General features: G+C 36.7%; 4 protein-coding genes across 4 annotated transcripts; 2 read left to right on the forward strand and 2 right to left on the reverse strand.

The window, feature by feature from the left end:
* Nucleotides 1-1,907: 1,907 nt before the first annotated feature.
* LOC105167742 (metalloendoproteinase 2-MMP) lies at nt 1,908-3,089 on the reverse strand. The gene has a single exon (XM_011087563.3). It carries the CDS (start codon nt 3,084-3,086, stop codon nt 2,148-2,150), a length of 939 nt encoding a protein of 312 aa, XP_011085865.3. The 5' UTR covers nt 3,087-3,089; the 3' UTR covers nt 1,908-2,147.
* A 7,212-nt stretch (nt 3,090-10,301) lies between these two features.
* LOC105167743 (uncharacterized) lies at nt 10,302-12,110 on the forward strand. Its single transcript, XM_088883217.1, has 2 exons — nt 10,302-11,501; nt 11,586-12,110. The coding sequence occupies exons 1-2, from the start codon at nt 10,302-10,304 to the stop codon at nt 12,108-12,110; spliced, it is 1,725 nt and encodes a 574-aa protein (XP_088739343.1).
* Nucleotides 12,111-12,188: 78 nt separating this feature from the next.
* On the forward strand, nt 12,189-12,803 carry LOC148787117 (uncharacterized). Its single transcript, XM_088883218.1, has one exon. The coding sequence runs from the start codon at nt 12,189-12,191 to the stop codon at nt 12,801-12,803; it is 615 nt and encodes a 204-aa protein (XP_088739344.1).
* A 7,665-nt stretch (nt 12,804-20,468) lies between these two features.
* LOC105167689 (metalloendoproteinase 3-MMP) lies at nt 20,469-21,600 on the reverse strand. The gene has a single exon (XM_011087494.3). It carries the CDS (start codon nt 21,564-21,566, stop codon nt 20,622-20,624), a length of 945 nt encoding a protein of 314 aa, XP_011085796.1. The 5' UTR covers nt 21,567-21,600; the 3' UTR covers nt 20,469-20,621.
* Between the last annotated feature and the right edge of the window lie 4,458 nt (nt 21,601-26,058).

The raw sequence follows: 26,058 nt of genomic DNA on the forward strand, positions 1-26,058 counted from the left end.
TCACACGTTTGTTCAAAAAATATGTTGAGCATACGGTTACGAAATACCATCAGTTCCAACAGTCCGTCTTAGTGAACATGGATTCAATATCCATCTTGTAAAAATCGCCAACCAAGAATGTTCATGCAGCAAATGGACTCAATTTGACATCCCTTGTTCTCACGCTAAAAAAGTATGTGCTGCATACATGATTAATGCTGGATCAATGGCTAAGGATTATTATTATTATCTAATGGCTTATAGAAATACATATTCTAAATATTTTGAGCTTTTGCTGTCGGAAAATTATTGGATGTCCCAAAATTTGAGTTGGTCTATGACAGTATTAGTAGTACCTCTATACGTCTTAGTCGAAACCAAACATTTCCTATTCAAAATGAGATGGATTGACCGCAAATGCGAGAAAGATAACAAGCCCAATAAGGAAATACTTCAAGAAGATCAAATATGCTAATGCGGGTCGTACACAATAAATAATATTTATATAGTTAATTAAATTTTTGATGATACAATTTTAATATTATTATTTATCGTAATTAATAAACTATTAAATTTGTAATTACTTAATTATTTTATTAAGTTCAATTAAAAATTTTATATTTTTTATTAATTCTAATTAATAAATTATTTAAACTTATAATTACGAATATTAAAAAAAGATACACTCGAGTCGTGGATGCCGTGAATACCGTCTAGGAGCTTGAGTCGTGGATGCTATCTCCGACTCGACGTTTTATTTTAAAAAAAAAAATTGTGTCGAGCGATTGATTTTTTTTAAAAAAATTATGTCTGCCATGACTCGATATAAATATGTTACATCTTTTAAAAAAAATATTATTTTTATAATTTTTCTTTTTTATAATAAAAAAATAATTAAACCCGACTGCCGGAGTACTAACAATTATTTTACAAACCCTCAAGTTTAGAGGTTGTAAACCAGTGCCCAAGATCTCAAGTTGGATCACTAAACTTGAGCCTAAGGTCAAGAAAAACCAATTATTCCAGATCAATCGTTTTCATCTATTATTATCACCCTTCAATTTTCTTCCACAATCCGATTCGTAAAGTTGAAATCTCACCCAAAAAAAAAAAAAAAAAAAAAAGAAAACCGAAAACGATTATACATAAAAAAGATCACAAGAAGCCTTAGAAACTCAAGCATTAAACATAAATGAAATGGATCTAAGACATATGGTTTATGATACACTATAGCTAGGTCATGTTTACCAGAGGTTATTAGGTCGGATATCTTAATGAATTCAGCTAAATGATCTGAATCAGCTGGTGATCGAGACGTACATGTACATTTGAATTTTTGACTTATTGTAATCACCTCAACTTGGTGATGATTACAATCAACGAAAACCCGTCTACTTTTTTCAATTTTAAAAATAAAATTATGAGATTCATCTCTCGTACTAGAAATTGCTCAACAACTCGTAATTTATTGATCATGAGTTTGAGTAATTTCCAGGAGTTGAAAAACCAATATTGATCATTCTTTTGTAAATGTTTTGGGGAAAAGGTTGTTAATTTATTTTCAATCAAAATTAATAAGAAAAATTGTAATTTTAATCTCATAATTATAGAGGTGGTAATTTTAGTTGTTTGAAATTCAATTTGGCAATTCAGCTCTACAATTTAAAACAAAAAATGTAGTTGACAAAATCATCCCAAAATTAGAAAGTGGGCTGGAATTTGGTATGTGTCCTTCATTTAAACTCCTAAATTCTAGTTAGATTGTAAAATTTTTGTTAAATTTTATTCTTAATTTGTCAATTTTTAAAAAATTACAGAACTTAGTTAATTGCGAAATTAAATTCCAGTAGGACCTACCTCCTCATATATAATTACGATACTAAAACTACAAGTTTTCCCAATTAATAATCCATGTCAAGAAACTATAGTAAATATAATCATATACGATATTATATATGAATATTAAAGTTTGTTTTTATGATTTCTCATAAACAACATATCCATATTAGACCTTGTAATAAGAACAAAAAGGAAATTAAAGATAATCATAGTCCTTAGTCAGTAGAAGCTCCAACCTTTATTTTTTACTCCAACTAGCTACGGAGACTTTATTATCACACGTACGTAGATGTACTAGATAATTCAGCTATGCAACAGCGTGTTGATTTTCAGACATTATATAAAGCTTTGATTCCCTGAATATCATCTGCATGCAAATTCTTGGTCGCCCCACGCGAAATCGAAGGATACATGATTGCATCGGCAACTGAGCTATGCCCAAGCCCAAGAAGGTGCCCAATTTCATGCAGCGCAACCGTCTCCAAGTGGAATGCATTTCCCACGGGTGACATTGACCATGCCTCGTCTGAGTCGTAGTGAAACCTCCCATCGCTTGGAGCAAATGCATGGGCTATGGTCCCTCCCGGGCCGTCAAATGGGGATCCGTCTCCATGGTCGCGGCGGTGAAACCCTATTATCAAATCAGGCCTTTGATTGTTTTGGGCTCGTGAAAAAGTGAAATGAGTGGCAGAATCCCATTTCGCAAATGCACGGATGACGGGGTCTATGGTGGCCGTTGGGGTGTTGGGTGAGAACCCATAAGTCAGATGTGTTTTACTCCATCTCAAATTTCCGGGGAAGAAGCTATACTGAGATACTGTGTGGATGGAGTTTGTGCTCGAGTTTGAATTTTCCTTTTTGTTTGGCCTAGGGAGCATGGTGTTGGTACCGTGAACAATGTCACGGTTCCCACATCGAGGGATTACCATTTTTGCGATGGTTTCAGCATCCACCGCCCCGGTCGGATTAATGTTATAATAACGTTGGTACTCTTTTAGAGCAGATTCAAGGAGATCATCGAAATCGTTGTTGTTGGCATGTATTTGGTTGGGATAATCAAGATAACCAAATTGGTGGAGATAGTGTTTGAGGTGGTGGATGTCTTTAGTTTTGTTGCCCTTGTGACACCCTTCCAAGTGTTTGATGAAGTCAAAAGGCGAGGGTTTTTGGTCACTCGGCATCTGTCGCTTGGCATTGGCGACGGAAGAAAGGGTTACAAAAAGATGGAAGACCAAAGAGAAGCAGTGGAGGGGTTTGAGTGCCATCATGAAAAGCTGATTTGTGCTTGTGATGAAGGGCTAGTATGTGTATTTATAGGCATTCTTTCTATTTTTGATTGATTGACTTGAATTTATAATTAAGTATTCTCATTGGACTGTAAACAATTGGATCGATTTTGGCAAATGCAATTTTAATGTCTATGTATTGAGTAATTTTCGAGAAGTATATTTAGAAAATCAATATAAGTAATGTTTTTGGAACTTTTGTGAAGAAAAAAAAATAGAATTATGTGGTTAGGAGACACTAAATGGGAATTTTCATTGAAAATTAAGGACTTTTAGCTATTTTAATATTTTGTAAGAATTCAAATAATTGGTGGATTGATTTTTCATAATAATAATAATAAAATTAAATTATAATGAGCTCCCCTAAAATTTGACATAATTACGAATATCCACTTTTGTTTGGAATATTACAAATAACTTATGATATTGGATGAAATTATTAATTTTAAAAAAATAAAAAATTATAAACAAATTGGACAAGGTGGATGAAAAAATTTAAGAACTTGTCTACTAAATCCATCAAGAAAATTCAAAAAAATTTTAAAAGTTAGTAAAATTGTAATTTATAGTCTACAAGGACATTTTAGTTATACTATAAAAAATGATGCAAACCTAATGGAGATTAACTGATATGGCTAGTTATTAGACAATCGTTAAAATTCGGGAGTATTTATAATTTTTTAAATGATAAAAGAGTATTCGTAATTATACTTAATGTGTATAAAAATAAATTGACTCAAAAAATCCCAAGCGATCCAAAAAGAAGAAAGAAATGAGAGGCCCGTAAGATCTTAGGAGGCCCAAGAGGACCTGACAGGCGGCCTTGACGGGTGTCCTCCAAAAAATAGATTAGCAAAGGGAGGAAGCCTGGTACATTCTCCAACTCAAATCGTGATCAAAGCCCGCCAAAACATTCAGCTCAAAAACCCACACACATGGCAACCCACTCTCATTCTTGGCACCTCAGCAGCTCAGAGGTCAATAGCCACCTTTGAACCATATCAGCCATAGCAAGGAGGACATTCAACCTGTGACTCCTTGCAGACGAGGGAGGTTCCCCCAAAGCCATGGATTCCTTGGCAGCGAGAACTCCCTAGTAGTTAGGAGTCCTCGCTGATGAAGGACATCCCCCAACTTGGAGATAAGCATTCAAATGCACACTTACCAAAAGATAAAGAAAGATCATGGCTTATCCAAATGACCCTTATCCATTTCTCCCCGAGAATGAAGGAAACTTGCAAAATCGCATTGCAGGTGAACAGCCCCATGTAAATACAGGTTTACTCTTCTATACGGAGGATACCTTCCTGACACCTCTCTCACTCTTTTGAACATTCTCTAAGCACTCTACAAGCATATCATCAAGTGTTCTTACACTTTTTACCTACTTTATTTACCATATCTCTATTCTTAATTACACTCACTTGCTACTTTACTTTATTCAATCTCAAATCCAATACTAACTTGAGCGTCAGAGTACTAACTCCTTTTTTGTAGGTTTCATTTTAAGATTTACATTCGTTTTAACTGAAGCCTTGAACGATTGTCTAAATCTATTAAACCTGTATATTTTTTAAACGAATCAATTTCATGATAACTTGTAATTTATCCTAATAATAATATCACCAAATTCACTACTAGATTTTTATTTTCTTTGAAAGAAAAACGTTAAATTGACCATCAACCTCAAACTTGAAGTATAGTCAAGGGGAAAAGACACCCTCTATTTGGCAGATTGGACATTTTATTTTTTAATTTTTTTGCCGGTATTGGTTTTTCAATAACACCAAATTCAGTACTAGATTTTTATTTTTTATTTTTTTTTTAAAAAAAACGTTAAATTGACTATCAACCTCAAATTTACGTGTATAGTCAAGGCCAAAAGACTCTATTTTAACTAATGGCCGTTGCGCATACGTTGGGGCAAATTTTTTCTTAAACTTATACAACTATATAATATTAATATACGATACATTAAATGTTTCTTTTTAATAAATCATTTTGTTATTTTAAAAAAATAAAAAAAATAAATGTGACAGTTATTATGGATTCAATGAATGTATTTATAAAAGGCATTATGAAATTTACAGGAATAAAGAGTACAATACAATAAAGGGGAAATAGAAAGGTGACAGACGGGGAAACGAGAAAAAGAATTTACTTCACCAATTGTTAGAATTTTTTCTCGAAGAAATCATGCATTTTCTAAGATATTATTATTAAGGATCTCATCGAAAACTTACAGCAGCTTGTCAAACAAAAACTAAAAGAAAAAAAGCACAAGTATGACTGGCATAACATCTACGATTGGATTCAAAAAAGCATAGGCTTCTGGCAATTTGTCGAAGACAAAACTACTCGGATAAAGGGCAGAATTAATACAAATACAGATCAAACTAACGATATTAAGCATAACAGACGGCAGCAGTGGGGAATTTTCCGCAATGGGCGAAAGCCTGACGGAGCAATGCCGCGTGGAGGTAGAAGGCCCACGGGTCGTGAACTTCTTTTCCAAGCATCCTTTCTAGCCTAAAAGCGTTTCTTTTAGCAGTTTCAAAAGTATAAGTTGACTTCCCAAATACCTCAAAAATATTTTTTTGAAATCGAAAATTAAAAAGTGCCTTTTCGGAACTCTCACAAATACTTCCAAGGGTATTATTGATACAACGCAAAAATTGATATAATAGTATCCTAAATTAACTATCGTATGTGAGCGAAAAGTTCATTTTCTTTTATATTAATAATTTAGTATAGATAAACGATTTAAAAAAGAGGGAGTTGCGATTTTTAGGAGACGGCATGACCAAGACATGAAGCCTGCATGCGTCGGACGCAGTTCAAATCATTTCAAGGTGTATTTACCGTCGTTTTGGTCTTCCTCATGAACTATAAACGTGTTTCTACCGCAAAACTCGTTTTTGTTGGTTAGTAACTTTGTCTTTGGTTCAAGTCGTGTAATAAATATTTTTATATTTTTAGTATTTAATTGTTTGGTACGCATCTACTATAAAATTTCTTATTTTAATTTTAAATTAAACTGGTCAAGTTATTAATTACTTTTTCTGCTATTTCAATTAAAAACATAATTTTTTCAATTAAGAAATAATTTGATTTGTTATAATTAAGGCGAAAATTCCCCAAACTACATCAGGAACAATATATACTCCTATTTGTACTAATTAGATAATTTTAGAAACAATAATTAATATAAAACAAGACATATGTAATAATGATATATAATAATTTAAATACTTTTATTAATTAATTATTGCTAAGATTTAAAGTGTTACAGAACATATGTTACATGAGTGTACTCTAATATTAGGAATAAATTTACTTCATATATTTTTATTATGTATCTAATACTAGTTTAGTAGTCACGAATTTAGTAAAAAGTATGAAAATTATATCTAAATATTTTACATAATCTGATAGAGTTATGTATGTATTAAATAAAATATTATAAAAATAATTCAATAACATTTAATATTATGAATTGAAAATTTCGGCTCGAATCGATAATTTCGATTCGGTCATCATTTATTTTTAAATTTTTGGTTTTTCGGTTCGGTAACCGAACTGAAAAACCAAAATTAAATAAAATGTGTTTTTATACATATTAATATTATATGACTATTTATATTTATATATAATATATTAATATTATATTATTAATATATATTAATTATAGAATATATATAGAAATATAGATAAAATTGACTTGAGTTGACTAAGTGTGGAATAGACAATTGAGAACGAGAGAAGTGAGAAACAAACTAACAGAGAAAGAAGAAAAGAAAGAAAGAGTCTTTGGGCGGCGACTGAGTGAGTGAGCGAAAGAAAGAAAAAAAAAAAAAAAAAGACGGACGACGATGACGACGACAACGGGCGACCTCCTCTCTCCATCCATCAGTAATCCATCAGGTAGGTTGTATTTTTTGAATTTAGTCAAAGATTGTCAAACAATCTTGCCAAAGATTCTCCAAATTCATGTTGACTAGAACAGGGACACTAAAAAAGAAAAATTATTATTTCCATATATAATAAATTTGTACAATTTAAAAATTATAGTAAAATCAATTCTATCTATTAGGATTAGATAAAATCGATGAAAAAAAATTAAATTTTCAACACAATTAATCAATATTTTATATGCATTTACCCATTCGACCTTATGTGCAAAAATAATGATTAATAGCTGTTGTGCAATCATAATTAATTAGCATTAACAATTTTACTTTTAAATATGATAACTAAGACAAAAACAATTGAGAATAAAAATGGAATCAATTTCTCTTATAAGTTTTATAATTTTTCACCATTTGGATGGTTTCCCAAAAAGCCCAAAGTTCTGCCTTGTTTGACGCGCATCCAATGGAAATACTCAAACCAGAAATAAAGTGTTTTTTTTGTAATTTTAGCAAAATACAAGGGGCATTTTGTACATTTTATCCAAAAAAAAAATAATTAGAAATATCAATTTGCCTACAAGTGCTTTACTCTGACTGTTCACAATCTATTTATTGCCTCTGCTTCAAAAAGTTATCTGGCTACCTAATTCCATTAATCACTACTATTTGATAATCAGCTTTCTTTTTTTTTTAGTTAGAGGGAATTAATTATAGAGAAAATTACGTTTACATTCTAATTATAATTGATTTATATAAATAATTTTTGTCTTTTGCCTAATTATAAAAATTATTGTTTATAGCAAAATACAGGAGTAGTTTATGTAATATTGTTGAAGTTTCTAAAAAATATGTGTAATTTTAAAAAAATAGTGATAATTTGTATAAATAATATCGATATTTTTTTTGGGTGTAAGTGTAACTTTTTGAAAGTTAGAGAGTGTTGCTCTAATTAATATAATTATAACCGCATAATCAATCACTGATAATTATAGTTACTTAATAATATTAAATAATTTATATTTATCAACAACCATTATTAAAAATAAATAAATATTTAATGCATTCATGAAATTTGAACGTACGACTTTATAATTACTGCTACTAAAAATAGAAAAACATTTGTACATTAATAATATTTGATCGCATAGTTTTATAATTTACAAAGCCTCAATTAATCCAATTTAAGCCTCGTTACATTTGGTAATCAGCTTCGATTATTATTTTCACATCACCTGAATAAAAATACAAGATCCTTGCAAAGTGTAGATACCTCGTAAAGCAAGATAAATAGTATGGGTATTACATTTATAAGATCCTTGCAAAGTGTCATAAGACCTAAAGGGGGAAAAATTACATAAGCTAGAATTACTAGTGATTGATAGTTGGGTTAATGTATTCTCCAAAATGCGAGTTACTCATCTTGAGCTCTCCAAATCGTATTATCGTAAATTATTGGTTGATGCATGGTCTATTGTGATGCAGAAGGCATCATCCTTCCGGATTTCAGAACATGTGGATAACACACCCGAGATTTTTTGAGGTTGTTCGTCGGAATTGGCAGTATCCAAGGAGTGGGAGTGGTATGGTTCGACTTCAGTAGAAATTGACTCGTTTGAAGCACTATATGAAAGAATAGAACAAGACAGTCTTTGGGAATGTGTTTGACAGGGTTGCAGTTGTGGAGCGAGATCTCAAGGAGGTTGATGAGACATATGATCTTGATCCTTGTGATCGCATGCTCGTGGAGCGGAATCAGTATTCGACAGCATTGGTTCGCGTTTTGGCCTAGGAGGAGGCTCTTTAGAAACAAAAGGCAGGCATTAAATGGGTTAAAGATTGGGAGCGGAACACGAAATATTTCCACTCTCTGGTGAAGAGGAGGAGGTTTCAGGGTACAATTTTTGGGATACAACATGAGGGGGAGGTTTTAACTGATCCAACAATAATTAGGAGATCGGCTGATAACTCTGCAATTATCATGATTTTATAGCGATTTAATCTTTCTTTTTAAGCCAAAATACTCCTAATTATGTGATTTTATTGCATATTCAGCAAAAAAGGAAGATTACAAGGAAATTTCTGCAGAATTGACAAAGTGTGCCCACGCTTAGTGGAGTAGTCAACTCGGGATAAGGATAAGCACGAGCGATTTCCGCAAGAGATAAAGGAATCAAGTGTTTAGATTTAGAAAGGATTCTTTAAAGCTTATCTCTTGTTATTTATTTACCTTTTTAGAGTTTATCACGTATCTATCCCCCTACTACGTCTAGATTCGTAGGAGACTTTTACTATAAATAGGGGGGGTCTCTTTATTTGAGGAGATTCGGTATTATTTAGAACTCAATAGAATTTTTGTTCATCTTTTCTCTTTTATTTTTATTTTACAGTCGGAATTAATGGAATTCCACTTTTTAGTGTGTTCTTCCATTAATATGTCCGGCTAAATTCCTTATTTCCTGGTTAAGGTATGGTGATTGCTTGATTCCCATTATGTTGTGAGATCTAATCTGCGTTATACACTTGTCAAACAAATATTCATGTTATTCTCTGGGCTTTAATTACAAACGTCTGATTTATGAAAGATTCGGCCGGTTGTTCATTATCAAGAAGGTTTGCTTAGCTAATTGGACTTTATAAATCCGTGTAATTGTTTATTTAGTTTAATACTTAGTGGCAACGTAGCATGATTAGTTATGTCACAGTATTTAATTATGTTATGGGGAATGCATGATCTAGTTTAAACGAATTGTCCTCATTAGAGTTTGTTGATTAGAATCAGGCCTTTCTAATTCTTAATGCTGTTAATAGATTAAATCTTGTGGACGTTCCCAAGGTTCTCTGTTAATTAGAGATCTAGCCAACGGTCGTACCTTGGCTAACGAAAAGGTAAGGAAAGGTGAGGTTGTTAGGTCGTACCAACGACCATAACTGGTTTATTTGTCCATACATGTGTTATTCTTGCATCAATGATCAACTCACAAGAATCAAGTATAATTCTAGCCTTAACCGGGAAATCTTTCTGTCATATCTCTATCAGGTATTTTTAATTATTTAGTTTTTGATCACTTCTATTTATCACAACCTTCCCCATTATTTTCCATTTTTCTAAAAGAAATTAACTTAAAACCAATCCCTGTGGATCGACCCTACTCCCACTTTCACAAGTGTAGTAGGAATTATTTTTGGTGACTTCGACACTCATCAAATTTTGGCGCCGTTGTTGGGGATTGGCGTTTTTAAGTATATTTCTTTATTTATTTTTTATTACTTGATTTTATCACCATTGATGCCAAGGTCTTCTCGTACAGGTAAATTGGTATACGACCCAGAAATCGAAAAGACTGCACGAAGACTTTGTCGGGAAATTAAGCAACAATCGGAAGGAACATCCGCTCCATACGAAGACGAAGAAGGCATAACTTTGGAGTTTGAGGAATCCCTAAGCGAACCCGAAGAAGAGATAATGGCTTTGATTCCTGAAAGATCGATCAATGACATGACGTCGCCCGATCTGAACCAGCAACCACTATGCATTGAGTACCCTGATTTAGAGATAGACTTTGAACTGAAATCTGGATTAATTCATTTACTTCCCACTTTCCGTTGCCTCGCAGGTGAAGATCCACATAAGCATCTAAAGGAATTCCATGTGGTATGCTCCGGAATGCGCCCACAAGGCATAAGCGAGGAACAAGTCAAATTGAGAGCCTTCCCCTTCTCTCTTGCCGACCAAGCGAAGGATTGGCTGTACTTTCTACCTTCAGGATCCATTACAAGATGGAATGATCTCAAGAGGCAGTTTCTTGAGAAATATTTTCCTGCCTCAAGAGCCACAACAATCCGGAAGGAGATCAGCGGGATTCGACAATTCGCGGGAGAAAGTCTTTTCGAATATTGGGAAAGATTCAATCGGTTAGTGGAAAGTTTCCCCCATCATCAAATCCCGAACCACTTGTTGATCCAGTATTTCTATGAAGGTCTATCAAATATGGATAGGAAACTAATAGATTGGGCAAGTGGCGGAGCATTGTTCGACAAAACCCCCACCGAAGCGCGTAAACTAATCTCGACTATGGCGTCTAACACGCAACAATTTGGGGTTAGACACGATGATCTACCTAGGAAAAGCAACGAGGTAAGTAATCTTGAAAAACGTTTAAATCAACTCACAACTGTTGTTGAAAAAGTTGTTGCAGATACTTATCAACAAGTCAAAACGTGTGGTATCTGCACTTTAACGGGGCACGCTACCGACATGTGCCCAACTCTTCAAGAATCAACTACCGAACATGCCGATGCCGTAGGAGGATTCGCCGGACAACAACAGAGAAGATATGATCCTTTCTCCAACACATACAATCCCGGATGGAGGGACCACCCGAATCTGAATTACGGCAACCAAGACTTTCTAAAACCCCAATACCGACCACCTCCACAGCCTAACCCCACGCCAAACACATATCTCGAAGACATGATGAAAGCACTAGTGACCAACACACAACAATTCCAACAACAGACACAACAATTCCAGCAATAGACCCAGGCGAACTTCCAACAATTCCAACAACAGACCCAGCAGTTCCAGCAACAGACTCAGGCGAGCATTCAAAATCTAGAATCTCAAATCAGTCAGCTGGCGTCGTCTGTTGGTAAGCTAGAGTCTCAAGGTAAGCTACCTTCTCAATCTGTCATTAACCCTAGACAAAATGTTAGTGCTATTACGCTTCGTAGTGGAAAAGAATTGCAGGAACATGTGAACGAAGATGACACCAAAAGTGGGCACGGTGTGAAAAGAAAGTCGGAAAAAGAAATTGAGATCCAACAAGAACAAACCAAACACGAAGTGGACCATCCGCAGCCTTTGGTAACTAGACCACCATTCCCAGAGAGATTCACCAAAGTGAAGAAGGAAGAGGAGGAAAAAGAGATCCTTGAAACGTTCCGCAAAGTGGAGGTAAAAATCCCGCTGCTCGATGCCATCAAGCAAATATCCCGATACGCTAAATTTCTCAAAGAATTGTGCACTAGCAAGGGTAAACTCAAGGGAAACGAACGGGTAAGTATGGGGGAGAACGTCTCCGCAATTCTCCAATGAAAAGTACCCCCAAAATGCAATGATCCAGGTACGTTTTCTATCTCTTGCAAAATTGGAAAAATTGGAATAGAAAAAGCAATGTGTGATTTAGGTGCCTCTATCAATATTATGCCTCTTACTATATATGAATCTTTGAATGTTGGCCCATTGAAAGAAACGGGGGTCATTCTTCAACTTGCCGATCGTTCTGTAGTTTACCCCGAAGGAGTTCTTGAGGATGTACTTGTGCAAGTTAATGAATTGGTTTTTTCTGCTGATTTTTATGTGCTTGATATGAGGGGGGATATTTCTCCCAATTCTACATTCATCTTACTAGGAAGACCATTCCTTAAAACCTCAAAAACCAAAATTGATGTTGATGCCGGAATTCTTTCTATGGAATTTGATAATGAGGTTATGAGTTTTAAAATTGATGGTGCCATAAAATATTCTAATGATGTGCATTCTGTTTTTCACATTGATTCTATTGATCCTTTATTGCAAAAAAATGCTATGTTCAATGATAGAGGAGCATTCAAGACAACAATTGCCAAAAGATCGAGTCAAAGAACTTACAAGAAAAAAGTCTTTCATGATAAAATAAGTTCAAGGAAGAAGTCATCCATGGACTGTCAAGTTCCCCTAAATCCACACCATCTCCAGGTGCATTACATAGAAGAAGTGGATTTAGAGTGTCCAACTTATTCAAGTTGAGGCACAACAATGTCTAGCCAAAGACATTAAAGAAAAGCGCTGCATGGGAGGCAACCCATGAATTTCTATCCCTTCTCTTTTTCGTTTCATTTTATTTTAGTTTTAGTGTTTTTATTCAAGCTTTGCGATGCGTGCCACGCTTAATGAAACATCCAAATCTGTTTGGACGCTCAAATTGGACAGATTTGAAGTTTCCACTAAGCGTGCCCACGCTGAGTCGATCCTTCAAAACTGTTTAACTCACTTCACCAAAACAGATTTGGAGTTTCCACTAAGCGTGCCACGCTTAGTCGCACTTCGTAGGCTGTTATTTCACTTCATTTATTATTATTATTATTATTTTTATTTATATTTATAAAAAATCAAAAATTCAAAAAATCAAAATGAAGAAGGAAATCAGTCAAAATCTTTCCACTTCTATTCATATATTTTACCAAGATTTTCTCTAACTTCATCTTTATCTTCATTAACTCTCTCTCTCACTTTTTCTCGCAGCAATTTCACCTACCACCAAGATCTCTCTCCCTCTCAATTCATATGAAGTTGCCGCCACCATCTGCCACCAGCCCAACCACGCCATGAACTCTTCGCGGCATGCACTCAGGAACGCTTCCTTAAACTCTCTCTCATTTTAATTTTTAATCCTTGAGTTGCATGTCAATGTCCACATTCAGGACAATGTGAATTTTAAGTGTGGGGGTGTGGTTCTTGAACTTATACATGATAATTTTTGTTGATATGATTGGCGGTAGATGAATTTTCTTTGTGCCTAGCGAAACTTTTTTTGCTTTTTCTTTTTCAAGTTGACTTGAAATGAGAAACTTTTTGGCAAAATTTTGGTGGAAAAACTTTGGCATGATAAAACCCTTTCAATTTTAGACGACTCTGGCTTGATAGTGCTATGTGCAAAAAGAATACATGTTTTTATGTTTGAGGATAGTTCATAAGTTGAAAACTTGTCTTCACTAAAATGACTTGAGTTAAAATCTTCTGATGTAGGATTAGTGGACTAAAACATACCTCGTGAGATTTTGAGCTTGATATGTCCATAAAAAATCTTCATTCTTTCTTGAGAGAATAACACTTCTATGACTTTGTCTTCCTAGAACTTGCCTTGAACCACATTGAGGCCACACAAATGCGCATTTATTTGGATATGATAAAGGCATTAGAAACCACTTTTGGCCTTCTTTAACCACCCAACACATTTTAACTTTAGAGAACCCCTTTGAGCCTTTCGACCTATTTTGTTGAATAACCCGTCATATACGAACCTATCCCGTCAGTTGTTTAAAATCTTGATTTTGATCCCTCTAAGAATTATTAGAGCATCAAGGGAAATGGGTTTATTTTCAAAAGAACAAGTTCTCAAGATGGGGATTAACCTTTGTGATTTACATGCTTAAAAGATGTATCCCAAAATGAGTGTGGGGGTTCCAAAATTATGTTATTCTTTACTTTGTGGGAACCGACATCAATTTTCTTGGTCTATGCCTATCACAAAAAATGGAGAGGAGAAAAAGAAAATAAAGAAAAAAAAAGAAAAAAAAAGGAAAGGAAAATCCAAGTGGCAAAAAGAGAAAAAGAGAAAAAAGAAAGCAATTTTCTTGCCACCAAAAAAAAAAAAAAGAAAAGAAAAAAAAAGAGAGAAGAAAAAATGTATGAAACTCTCCAAAAGGAATAAGAAAGGCATAGTTCAAAAAAATTGTCAAAAGATCTTGAAGGGAGATGAGTAAACTTTGAGAGCTTCGAATTATTCTTCACTCAAATTTTTTGGTGCTCTAATTAGTTTCTTGGAATTTAACCTCATTATCCTTTTATCCTACCCCAAACCAAAGCCCCATTACAACCAAAATTAAAGACCTCTTGATCCATATATGTGCATATTTCAAAAGTGGTGGAGTTGTGTGGTATAGGCAAGCCTATGGTGAAGCATTGTCGTAGTAAGTGTCGAGAGATACACTTGAGCCATACATACACTTGAGAGAATGGAAAGTGGAGAGAAAATAGTCCACTAGTTTTATGCGATTGATTTTGATAATGGTCATCACGTGAAAACTTGTTTGATACATGTTGAATTATCTCCTTCATAAAGTATGTCATTTACTTTGCACATGATTACAAACTGCCTTGAGTAGTTTAAAATTTGGGAGGAATTTTTGAATGCATCTTGATTTTGCTTGAGGACAAGCAAATGGCTAAGTGTGGGGGTAGTTGATAACTCTGCAATTATCATGATTTTATAGCGATTTAATCTCTCTTTTTAAGCTAAAATACTCCTAATTATGTGGTTTTATTCCATATTCAGCAAAAAAGGAAGATTACAAGGAAATTTCTACAGAATTGACAAAGTGTGCCCACGCTTAGTGGAGTAGTCAACTCGGGATAAGGATAAGCACGAGCGATTTCCGCAAGAGATCAAGAAATCAAGTGTTTAGATTTAGAAAGGATTCTTTAAAGCTTATCTCTTGTTATTTATTTACTTTTTTAGAGTTTATCACGTATCTATCCCCCCACTACGTCTAGATTCGTAGGAGACTTTTACTATAAATAGGGGGGATCTCTTCATTTGAGGAGATTCGGTATTATTTAGAACTCCATAGAATTCTTGTTCATCTTTTCTCTTTTATTTTTATTTTACAGTCGGAATTAATGGAATTCCACTTTTTAGTGTGTTCTTCCATTAATATGTCCGGCTAAATTCCTTATTTCTTGGTTAAGGTATGGTGATTGCTTGATTCCCATTATGTTGTGAGATCTAATCTGCGTTGTACACTTGTCAAACAAATATTCATGTTATTCTCTGGGCTTTAATTACAAACGTCTGATTTATGAATAATTTGGCCGGTTGTTCATTATCAAGAAGGTTTGCTTAGCTAATTGGACTTTATAAATTCGTGTAATTGTTTATTTAGTTCAATACTTAGTGGCAACGTAGCATGATTAGTTATGTCACAGTATTTAATTATGTTATGGGGAATGCATGATCTAGTTTAAACGAATTGTCCTCGTAGGAGTTTGTTGATTAGAATCAAGTCTTTCTAATTCTTAATGCTGTTAATAGATTAAATCTTGTGGACGTTCCCAAGGTTGTCTGTTAATTAGAGATCTAGCTAACGGTCGTACCTTGGCTAACGAAAAGGTAAGAAAAGGTGAGGTTGTTAGGTCGTACCAACGACCATAACTGGTTTATTTGTCCATACATGTGTTATTCTTGCATCAATGATCAACTCACAAGAATCAAGCATAATCCTAGCCTTAATCGGGAAATCTTTCTCTCATATCTCTATCAGGTATTTTTAATTATTTAGTTTTTTATCACTTCTATTTATCACAACCTTCCCCATTATTTTCCATTTTTCTAAAAGAAATTAACTTAAAACCAATTCCTGTGGATCGACCCTACTCCCACTTTCACAAGTGTAGTAGGAATTATTTTTGGTGACTTCGACACTCATCAGCGGCAGCCTCTTTCTTTGAGCAGCTTTTGTCAACAGAGTCAGTGGTTCCACTAGAGATGGATCGAAACTTTTTACAAGATGGCTTGTCAGATGAGGATAGGTGTTTCTTGTACGACATGCCGACGCAAGAAGAGGTTCGAGAGGCGATTTTCTACATTGAGCTAGAGGTGTTGCTGGGCCGAATAGATTTGGAGCGATTTTCTATCACACTTGTTGGGATCTCGTTTCCGCGGATGTTTTGTGCAGTGAATGAGTTTTTTCGTGGATAGCAATGCCAAAGAGTTTCACTGCTAGTTACATCTCTCTCATACCAAGTACTGCCAGCCCAGCTTCCTGGAGTGAGTACCGGTCGATAAGCTTGTGTCATGTTACGAATAAGATTTGCGTGAAACTGATGACCGTCAGGCTTGGGTGTGTCGGGCAAAGGTGTTATCCCCATCCCAAAGTGAATTTGTCTTGGGGCGATTGTTGAGCGATAATGTCCTTGTGGCACAAGAGTTTGTTCACTCACTAGAGTCTCGACGGTCTAAAGCAAATGTGATCTTGAAGTTTGATATGGCCAAGGCCTATGATTGGGTCAGTTGGGAGTTCCTTTATCGAGTTTTCCTACTGAAGGGCTTCCCATAATGCTGGATTGACTTGGTAGCTAATGCTGTCTCAAACTATTAGTTTTCGATCCTTGTGAACGGAGGGCATGCAGGGTTATTCCATTTGACACAAGGTCTACGGCAGGGGAATCCTCTATCTCCGACGCTATTTGTGCTTGCTGCTGATTACTTATCTCGGGGACTGAATAGGCTTTTTGCAGCACAACTGATGATGTATTACCAGACATCAGGCCGGGTTCGGGTGTCCCACCTAGCTTATGCCGATGATATGATGATTTTTACTAACATCTGCAGGCAACATATGGAGTTACTCCGTGATTTTCTACGGACATATGAATGGGTGTCGGGACAACTGATCACTAGTGCGAAGAGTTCTTTTCTTGTTGGCCAACAGGTGCCATCGTCACAGTTGCAGGGTCAGTTCCCGATTACGTGACATGCTCCATGGTTGGGCAATAACGAATCTCTCTCATGGAGGGAGGCTAACCTTGATTAGAACTGTGTTGCAGGCTATGCCCTTACATTTGCTTCAGGTGATTCATCCGCCTAAGTCTGTCTCGATAACCATTGAGCGCATATTCAATGGTTTCTTTTCGGGCTCGTATAATGGGCGCAAGCACATCCATTGGTCTTCATGGGACAAGGCGTGTTATCTAGTGGCAGAAGGTGGTTTGGGTATTTGGAGTTTGGCAGGTTATGTTCGAATTTTTTCCATGAAACTTTGGTGGTAGTTTAGGCTCAAACCATCCTTATGGTTGGAATTCTTGCATGTCAGCTACTGTAGGACACTTCCTACTCACTTGCCTCATAATTGGAATCATTCATCTGTTTGGCACCGTCTGTTTCGCATTAGAGATGTGGTGGAGCCTCTCATCTTCTAAACTTTGGGCCATGGGTTTGTATCTTTTTGGCATGATAATTGGTTTGATGAGAAACCTCTGGCCCAGCTCATGCACGGGGTACCCGACACTATGGAACTGGTACATTATTATTGGCATAATGGCGAATGGAATGTGCCAAGAATTTCAAAACAGTCTCGCCACAGATTGCACATGTTATTTGCTGAATTCCGATTGCAGTAGGTCAGAGGGACAAGATTGTGTGGACGGGGGCCAAAGAGAGGATGTTTTCGACAACATGGGCCTAGGAGGCTATTCGAGTGGCTTTTCCTCAGCGGTAGCTTTTTGCAGAAATGTGGCATTGCTCATTGTGGCCAATGATGTCAGTTTTCTTGTAGCTACTATTCCAGGAACAGATTATAGTGGATGTACATGTGAAGTAGAAGGCTTTAGCTTCCCGTCTAAATGTTAATTTTGCGAGGCAGAGGAGGCCATTCCGCATTTATTTGTTGAGGGATCGGTAGTGCGGGGTGTGTGGCAGCACTTTGCTGACATCTTTGGGCTTAGGCTCTGTGAATTGTGGGACCTTAATTTGTATGGTACTCTTCTGGTGCTACTCCACACCGTTTCACTCGAACTTGCATATTCGCACATTTCCATTTCTAATCCTATGGTTTACATAGATGCAGCAGAATGCTGCAAAGTATCGTGGGGTACAATTTACGGCCACTAGCATCATATTTGAGGTTCAGCGCCATCTCCGCAGACTGTATGCAGCACAAATCTTGACACGCACACTGTGGAAGGGTGATTTGTACCTAGTTTATGGGCTTTTTTTTCAGACCGGTGGTGCCTCGAGCCCTTAGTGTAGTGTGTTGGAGTACCCACTCTCCGGCTTGGTTCAAACTTAACTCAGATGGGTTTTCCCTTGGGAACCCCGGGCCAGCAGGAGCGACAAGCATTATCCATAATGCGGCTAGACAGGTGCGAGTCGCATACTAGTATGTTTTGGGCAAAACAACTAGTGTGATTGTAGAGCTCACTGTTGCCTGGCGCGGTTTGGAGTTTGCCCTAACACATGATTTGACCCCCATTATGGTTGAGGTGGACACAACTGCAGTTCTCTAACTATTATAGTCTCGAGCGTCTAACTATCATGCATATCGTTCAGATCCAGCAGGTGTTAGGATCGGACGTTCCGTATATTTTTTGAGAGACGAATGGGTAACTGATCATCTTGCTAAGGAAGTCGCTTCCTAGCAGTTGACTCGGGTATTGTATCAGGGGGATATTACAGGAGTCCTACGTGGCATTGTTAGACTTGAGAGACTGGCATCCCTTATCTTCGCTAGTAATGTTGAGCTTGCGTGACGCCTTGAGGTGCAGGTTAGTTGATTATTGCCTTCTCGTCGGGTATTGGGGGAAGAGTTGGCTATCTATTAGATGGGGGCACTAAGCAGCAGGTCCTGCCGATGCAGAGGAGGGATGGACACAACAAGAAGTAAAAGTATTTTTGTTCTTTGGCTAGGATAGACTTTGTTTTGTAATGGGACTAAGTATTCCTTGTTCACTGATCTTGCAATAGATTAGGAAGTCTGACTTGTAAAGGGAGTAAGTATTCCTTTGTTTACTGTTTTTCAATTGTACACACTATAATTTTTTGAATAATAAACAGGTAGGGGTCCGCCAAACTCAAGTCTAAGTATAGGCGGTTTTTTCAAAGGAAAAAAAAAAAACTAGGAATACTACAAGATATGAGTCGATGTTGAATTTTTTGATGTAGAATTTATTGTAATAGTACTTGATATGACATATAATATCATTTATCATCATCATCATCATATTATTATTATTGTTGTTGTTGTTGTTGTTCTTGTTATTATCTTGCATCTGGTTTTATGTTTGATTTTATGGAGAATTGTAATAACAATTTTTTTATGAATGGTCTTGTGATTTTTTAAAATTTTATGTTCTTTTTTTCATGAAAATAAGATTATAGTACATGATGTAATGACACTTTATCGAAGACTACTACTAGTGGACCAAGAAAGCCCACATTAAGGCGAAACCTAAGGACCTCGACATGTTTGGAAGCTTAGTCCAAATAAAGCCAAGACAAAAAGATGCCTTCAATGAATCTAGGTGTCAGGTCCATGGTGATTCCTTAATTCATGTCCACCATAAACCTGCTGGAGCTTATAAGTTTCAACTGTCAAAATCAAGACATGTGACAACAGATAAGACGAATTAGCGGTGTCCTTATTTGGAAACCAACCTCCCAATGAAGATCAAGGGACCTGGCTACTGGAGGATATCTCCCAACCACCCTTCCGAAAGTCAAAAAGCCCGACTGCGCAGGATATATATCCTCTGCAGTTGAAAATTGAATTTTGAGGAATTTTTCATTATTCTTTAAACTGGGGGTTGCCTATAAATAAGTTACCCCCCTTTCAAGAGGAATCATTTTTAATTACACTTAAACACACGAGAAATTGCTTTCTACTTCTTCAATTCATTATGATTTTATTTATTCAATTATTGACTTAAGTATTGGGGTGTTAACGATTATTTTACAAGTTTTCAAGTTTAGAGATTGCAAACCAAGGGTCAAAGATCTCAAATTGGATCACTAGACTTGAGTAATTTTTTTTTTCACATCAATAGGAATTTGACCTTATTCAAATTTACTCTCCATCCATTGTAATTTAGATCTATTAAGTTAACTGTCAAAGACTTTAATGAAATATATTCAGAAAATGAAGAACTATTACGTTGTATTTGAAAAAAATACGACTAAAATGGGATAAAGAAACAAACATAGGGAATTCCTTAGTACTAGCACATAACTCCAACTAGCTGGGGAGACTTATTATCATACGTAGTATATAATTCAGCTATGTAGTGTTGATTTCAGACATTATATAAAACCCTAATTCCCTGAATATCATCTGCATGCAAATTCTTGGTTGCCCCACGTTGAATTCTAGCGTACATGATTGCACCCTCAACTGAGCTATGCCCAAGCCCGAGAAGATGCCCAATTTCATGCAGCGCAACCGTCTCCAAGTGGAATGCATTTGCGTTGGGCGCGATGGACCATGTCTCCTCTGAGTCGTAATGAAACCTGCCATCGGTTGGAGCAAATGCATGGGCTATGGTACCTCCTGGGCCGTCGAATGGGGCTCCGTCTCCATGGTCGCGGCGGTGAAACCCTATCACCAAATCAGGCCTTTGGTTGTTTTGGGCACGTGAAAAGGTGAAATGCGTGGCAGAATCCCATTTCTCAAACGCACGGACGACGGGGTCTATGGCGTTGGTAGGGGTGTTGGCTGAGAACCCATAAGTCAGATGTGTTTTAGAAGGGGGCCATCTCGGGTTTCCACGAAAGAAACTATAATGAGATACTGTGTGGATGGAGCTCGGGCTCGAGCTTGAATTTTGTGTTTTCTTCGACCTGGGGAGCATGGTGTTGGTACCATTAACGATGTCGGGGTTCCCGCATCGAGGGGTGACCAATTTTGTGATGGTTTCAGTGTCTAACGTCCCCGTAGGCTTGATGTGATAGTTGTGTTGGTAGGTTTTGAGGGCGGATTCAAGGAGATCGTCGAAATCATCGTCATTGGCGTGAATTTGGTTAGGATAATCAAGATAACCGAATTGGTGGAGATAGTGTTTGAGGTGGTGGATCCCTTTAGTTTTGTTGCCCTTGTGACACCCTTCCAAGTGTTTGATGAAGTCAAACGACGAGGGTTTTTGATCACTCGGCATCTGTCGCTTGGCATTGGCGACGGAAGAAAGGGCTAGGAAAACAAGGAAGACCAAGGAGAAGAAGTGAAGGGGTTTGAGTGCCATCATGACTAGGAAGAATACTCTTACTCGTCTTAGCTGATTTGTGCTTGTGATGAACGGCTAGTATTTGTATTTATAGGCATTCGGGAGTGGGTGGGGGGGTTGGGGGGGGGGGGTTGTGGAGGCTAAGAGAAAAAGATGAAGCATGTATTTGTTCTCTTGATTGATTGACTTGAATTCATTATGTAAATATAGTCAATTGGACTGTAAACAATTGGATCTATTTTAGGAAATGTAATTTTGATTTGATTTCTATGTATTAAATAATTTTAGAGAAGTATTTTAGAAAATCAATATATGTTATGTTTTAAAAGTTTTGTCAAAAAATAAGGTCTATCTTAACGATTAGGGGTGTTCATGAGTCAGTAAATTGATTGAATTCAGCTAAAATTGGAAATTTGGTACATATATTGAAACTGGACTAGAAAATTCAGTTTAATATTTGATTTTTATTTTTTGGAAGTTTCGATATTCGATTTGATTTTGATTTTTAGTGATGGTTTATCGAATCTAATGAGTACCGAAATATTATTTTTGTATAGATATTTTTTATATATTAATATTTTATAGTATTTTTGTTATTTCACATATTAAAAATAAAAAAATAAATAAAAAGCCCAATTACTCTTTTCAATATTTAGGTTTTACTTTTTTTTAACAAAAAATCTGATTTACTGGCTGTTGAATCGAAACATAGAAAAAAGATTCGATACGTAATTACCAAAATCGAACTGATTAATTCGATTGATTATTTGGCATACTGAATATTCAATTCAGTTCGATCCAATAATACGTTTTTACAATTATTATAAATATTAAAACTTGAAACTAATATGTGCATAAATTTGGAATGGTATAAAATAATAATAATCATGAAAAAAAGTAACTTTATAAATTCAATTTTCATCTATTTATATATAAAATGTTTCAAAATTAAATTCTAATGGAAATTAGTAAAATTACACCAAAATTCAGAACCATCTTTTTTTTTTTTTTTTCTTTTAAAAGAAAACTTTGAACTGAGCCATCAACCTCAAATTCAATGCAAGTTTTTCCAGGTCTTCAATTATAAAAAAATAAAATAAAATAAAAAAGACCAGGTCTTCGGGGCTGCTCGCAGAAGTCGTGGTAGAAATAGAATGAATTTCCAGATGAAGCGTGGTTTTGTCCAGTTGGAAGTTTTAGGAGACTTGGAGACTGCATGTGTGGCACGGAGTTCAAGTTATTAAAAAGCGTTGTGCCAAAAGTGATTTTACTTTCATTTTGTCTTCTTCCAGAACTATAAACGTGGTTCCAACGCTGAACTCTCATGTTTCTTTCTTTAGTTCAAGTAGTTCTACATATTATTATATTACACTTTTGGTATTTGTTGGCATCTCTTATATAATTTTATTTCTTTGGTTTCAATTTAAACTGGTCAAGATATTAATTATTTTTTCTGTTATTTTAATTAAAACATATTACTTTTTTAATTAAGGAATAATTTGATTTGATCATGTAAGGCGAAAAGTCCTCAAACGCATTAGGAACAATATATATATATATATAAATATATGACATGCTGACAATTTCTTCCAACTAAATTAATTCAGGGGCTACGCATTACATTCTATTAGTTCAACGGAGAATGCGACCAAAGCACATTTATGGTATAGTTTAGGGGAATAAAGTGCTTAACATAAATAATAATAATAATAATAATAATAATAATAGTAATAATGTGTGTGATTTTAGTACGAGTGCGGTAAATTTAGATTTGGACGCTGGGCCTGGACCGCTCAAAAAAGAAAGAGATCTGCAAAACAAAATGTTAGCACTCCGACACCCACGTTAGTATTGGATCTGAAGAATAACAATCCAAAAAATCGTTGCAAGAATGAAGCGTTATGATGAAAAGTAAAGATCAATTGTGTTTTTAAAAATAGTAGATTCACAGCAGAGTAACAACCAAAATTCCGTCTGATGAAAGTGTCCCCCCGCCTGGGGATGAACTCCCTATTTATAGAGGAGTGTCCTCATTTACCAAGGAACTAATCGTACTTCCTATTTTCTACAATGAACAAATAGGATTAGTTAAGATAAAGTAGGATTGAATCCTATTTTTCAGGGATCATGTTGTTAAAATCATTATTTAGGTGAGGAAGAGAGTCTAAGGCAGAGGAGGACTCTTAGTCCACAAGGAGTCTGCTGGATGCAAGAGTTCGAGTTATTGAGAGAAACCTTCCTGCCACGCGTACTCCATGCTGGTCAGGACGACATATGTGGAGGGTCCAAGTGTATGCCACGTGGACTTCGAAGAGTGATGTGCGCGTGAGGACTGGGCTTGCTGTTAGTGTTTGGGCCAAATTCGTTGGGCATAGAGTGGGCCTTCTCCACCATCATGGTCGTGCTTAAGGGGTAGAGCATTGGACCTCTTAACTCTTTCTTGGGCAATAATCCGTGGGCCATACCTATCATCTAGTCCCTCCACTCTAAGGAGGAGGGACGCCTTCAACTACTTAGAGTAAGAGTCCTTGTCCTCTTCAATCAACAGGAATCCTTCTGAGAATGGAAGAAGGATAACTTGAAGTGACATCCTTCCATGTTTGTTTTCTCCAGTCTGTATGCGTTCTTTTGAATGTATGCACTTGAGTACCGTGCTCTGCCAATGCTAAGAGAGGGATTGATGGCTAGACCTAAACCTAGCATTCTTGGCTATCGAGCGGTGATAACTGCCTCCACCATGTGCAGGGATGGTTAGAACCACCCTACCATAGACAGTTACATAGGTGTGTCCTTAACTTTCTCACCACATCTTTAAACAGGTAACTTTTTCTTGCTTCTTCTTCTTTCCTTTTTCTTGGAGCATCAAAGGCTTTTACCTTCAGAAACTCTGTACGTATCCTGCCTCTCTTGAAGTTTTTCTGAGCATTTTCTGTGTAGACAAATGTCCTCTTCTAACAAGTCGATTCGCTTCATGGGTGAGATCTTTGCAGACGATGATCCCTTTGAGGCCACTTTGAGAGAGGTAAGCAGTTTCCCGCCTAGTTTCCCTCAGGACCGAAGGAAGAGTCTCTGCCAAGCGGCTAAGGCAGTCCGCCGTCTTATTGACGAGGAGGACATGGATCCCGAAGCGGGAGGGAGGGAGGAAGAGGATTTTTCTCCAGGGGAAGAGGACAGAGAGGGTTCTTCTCCAGGAGAAGAGGAGAGAGAGAGTTCTCTCCTTCACCTTTGGAGTGGGGGTTTTCCATCCTCAAAACCTTGGGGATAAATTAGTTAATTCGAGAGTATCATATTTCTCTTGCCTTCATTATCTATACCCCCTCCCCTAAGAGTCATCCTTCCCGCCCTCCTCCCAACTATTTAACCTTTTTCTCAATCTAGTTGAAGTCAGTCCTGTGTTTTTCCATCCCCTCCTACTGCACCGTGACTCGTCATTTTGGTATCCCTCTGAATCAGTTAGTTCCCAACTCTTTTAAGCTTTTAGCTAGCTTCTTTATGGTTTTTCATTTTCATCAGCTCCCCGTTTTTGCTAGCATTTTCGCACGATGTTACCATTTGAAAATGCGGGAGACAGGTATTCATTTCGTGTCCAGGTGTTTCCTTTTTGCCTTTCCCCAATCCTCCAAGAAGTTTTTTCTTTGTTCTACCTTCCGCCCTTGGTCCTTCCCCGACCACTGGATCCAGGAAGCTCCTTATGCCCTTCAGGTTAGGGAGAGGTCTATTGCCCTGACCTCCATTCTGGACGTCTTGAACAAAAGCCCTTATGATTGCCGGTCCCTCATCGATGAAAGGCTGCTGGGCCATTTTCGTTTAATCCCTGGGTAGGAGTTTTGGGGAAGTCCCTGGGTATTTTATTTTTGCCTTTTATCTCCCATTTAATTCTATTTATCTCATATTATGACGTAGGTTATTTTTCCTTAAATCAGATAACATCATGTTCAACAAGCTAATGAGTGATCACGCTTCGGGAATTAGGCTGGAGGGACTCCTCCTTCTCGATATCCCAGGGGGATTCCTTCTTCTAGTAAGTTTAAAGGAAAGTGCACTGCCTCCCCAACCCCCGATGCCACTCCAGGGGGTTCCTCCAAGAGTAAAAAGCTAAGTTCGATGGCTTCTCCTATCAGTTTTGCAAGACCACTTTCTAGGCTTCCTCATCCACCCTTTCTCAAGGATGAGAAGGGTGTATCCATCAAGTATTCTCGATCCTACTCTTCTTGTCTGCATACTCGTCATTTTTTAGACCAGGAGAGGGGGAGCAATGCACCACTGCTGTCTGAGCTTATGTGTTTGCGAAAGATAAGACATCGAAGTAGAGGGTGCATAAAGGATTTCTTGTAAAGAACTCCTCCTTGTAGCAAAAAAAGGGCAGCTTGGACCTTGAGTTTGGCAACCTCCATCTGTTGTCTGGAAGGCGTCTATCTTCGAGCCACCGGATAACAAGAACCCTCCAATCCCCCGTAGGAGAAATGGGTTAAATGTAAATTGGAGTTCTCGATTTGGGGAGGTACTGTATGGT

This window comes from Sesamum indicum, linkage group LG8 (genome assembly GCF_026168435.1).
Source record: "Sesamum indicum cultivar Baizhima isolate 11 linkage group LG8, ASM2616843v1, whole genome shotgun sequence".
NCBI classification, from domain to species: Eukaryota; Viridiplantae; Streptophyta; class Magnoliopsida; order Lamiales; family Pedaliaceae; genus Sesamum; species Sesamum indicum.

Excerpts from the sequence above, each read along its gene's own strand:
- LOC105167742 (XM_011087563.3), bottom strand. The coding sequence starts at position 3,086 with ATGATGGCACTCAAACCCCTCCACTGCTTCTCTTTGGTCTTCCATCTT.
- LOC105167743 (XM_088883217.1), top strand. The coding sequence starts at position 10,302 with ATGCCAAGGTCTTCTCGTACAGGTAAATTGGTATACGACCCAGAAATC. Across the intron at positions 11,502-11,585 it reads AAGACATGATGAAAGCACTA|ACCCAGCAGTTCCAGCAACA; the intron begins GTGACCAACACA and ends TTCCAACAACAG.
- LOC148787117 (XM_088883218.1), top strand. The coding sequence starts at position 12,189 with ATGTGTGATTTAGGTGCCTCTATCAATATTATGCCTCTTACTATATAT.
- LOC105167689 (XM_011087494.3), bottom strand. The coding sequence starts at position 21,566 with ATGATGGCACTCAAACCCCTTCACTTCTTCTCCTTGGTCTTCCTTGTT.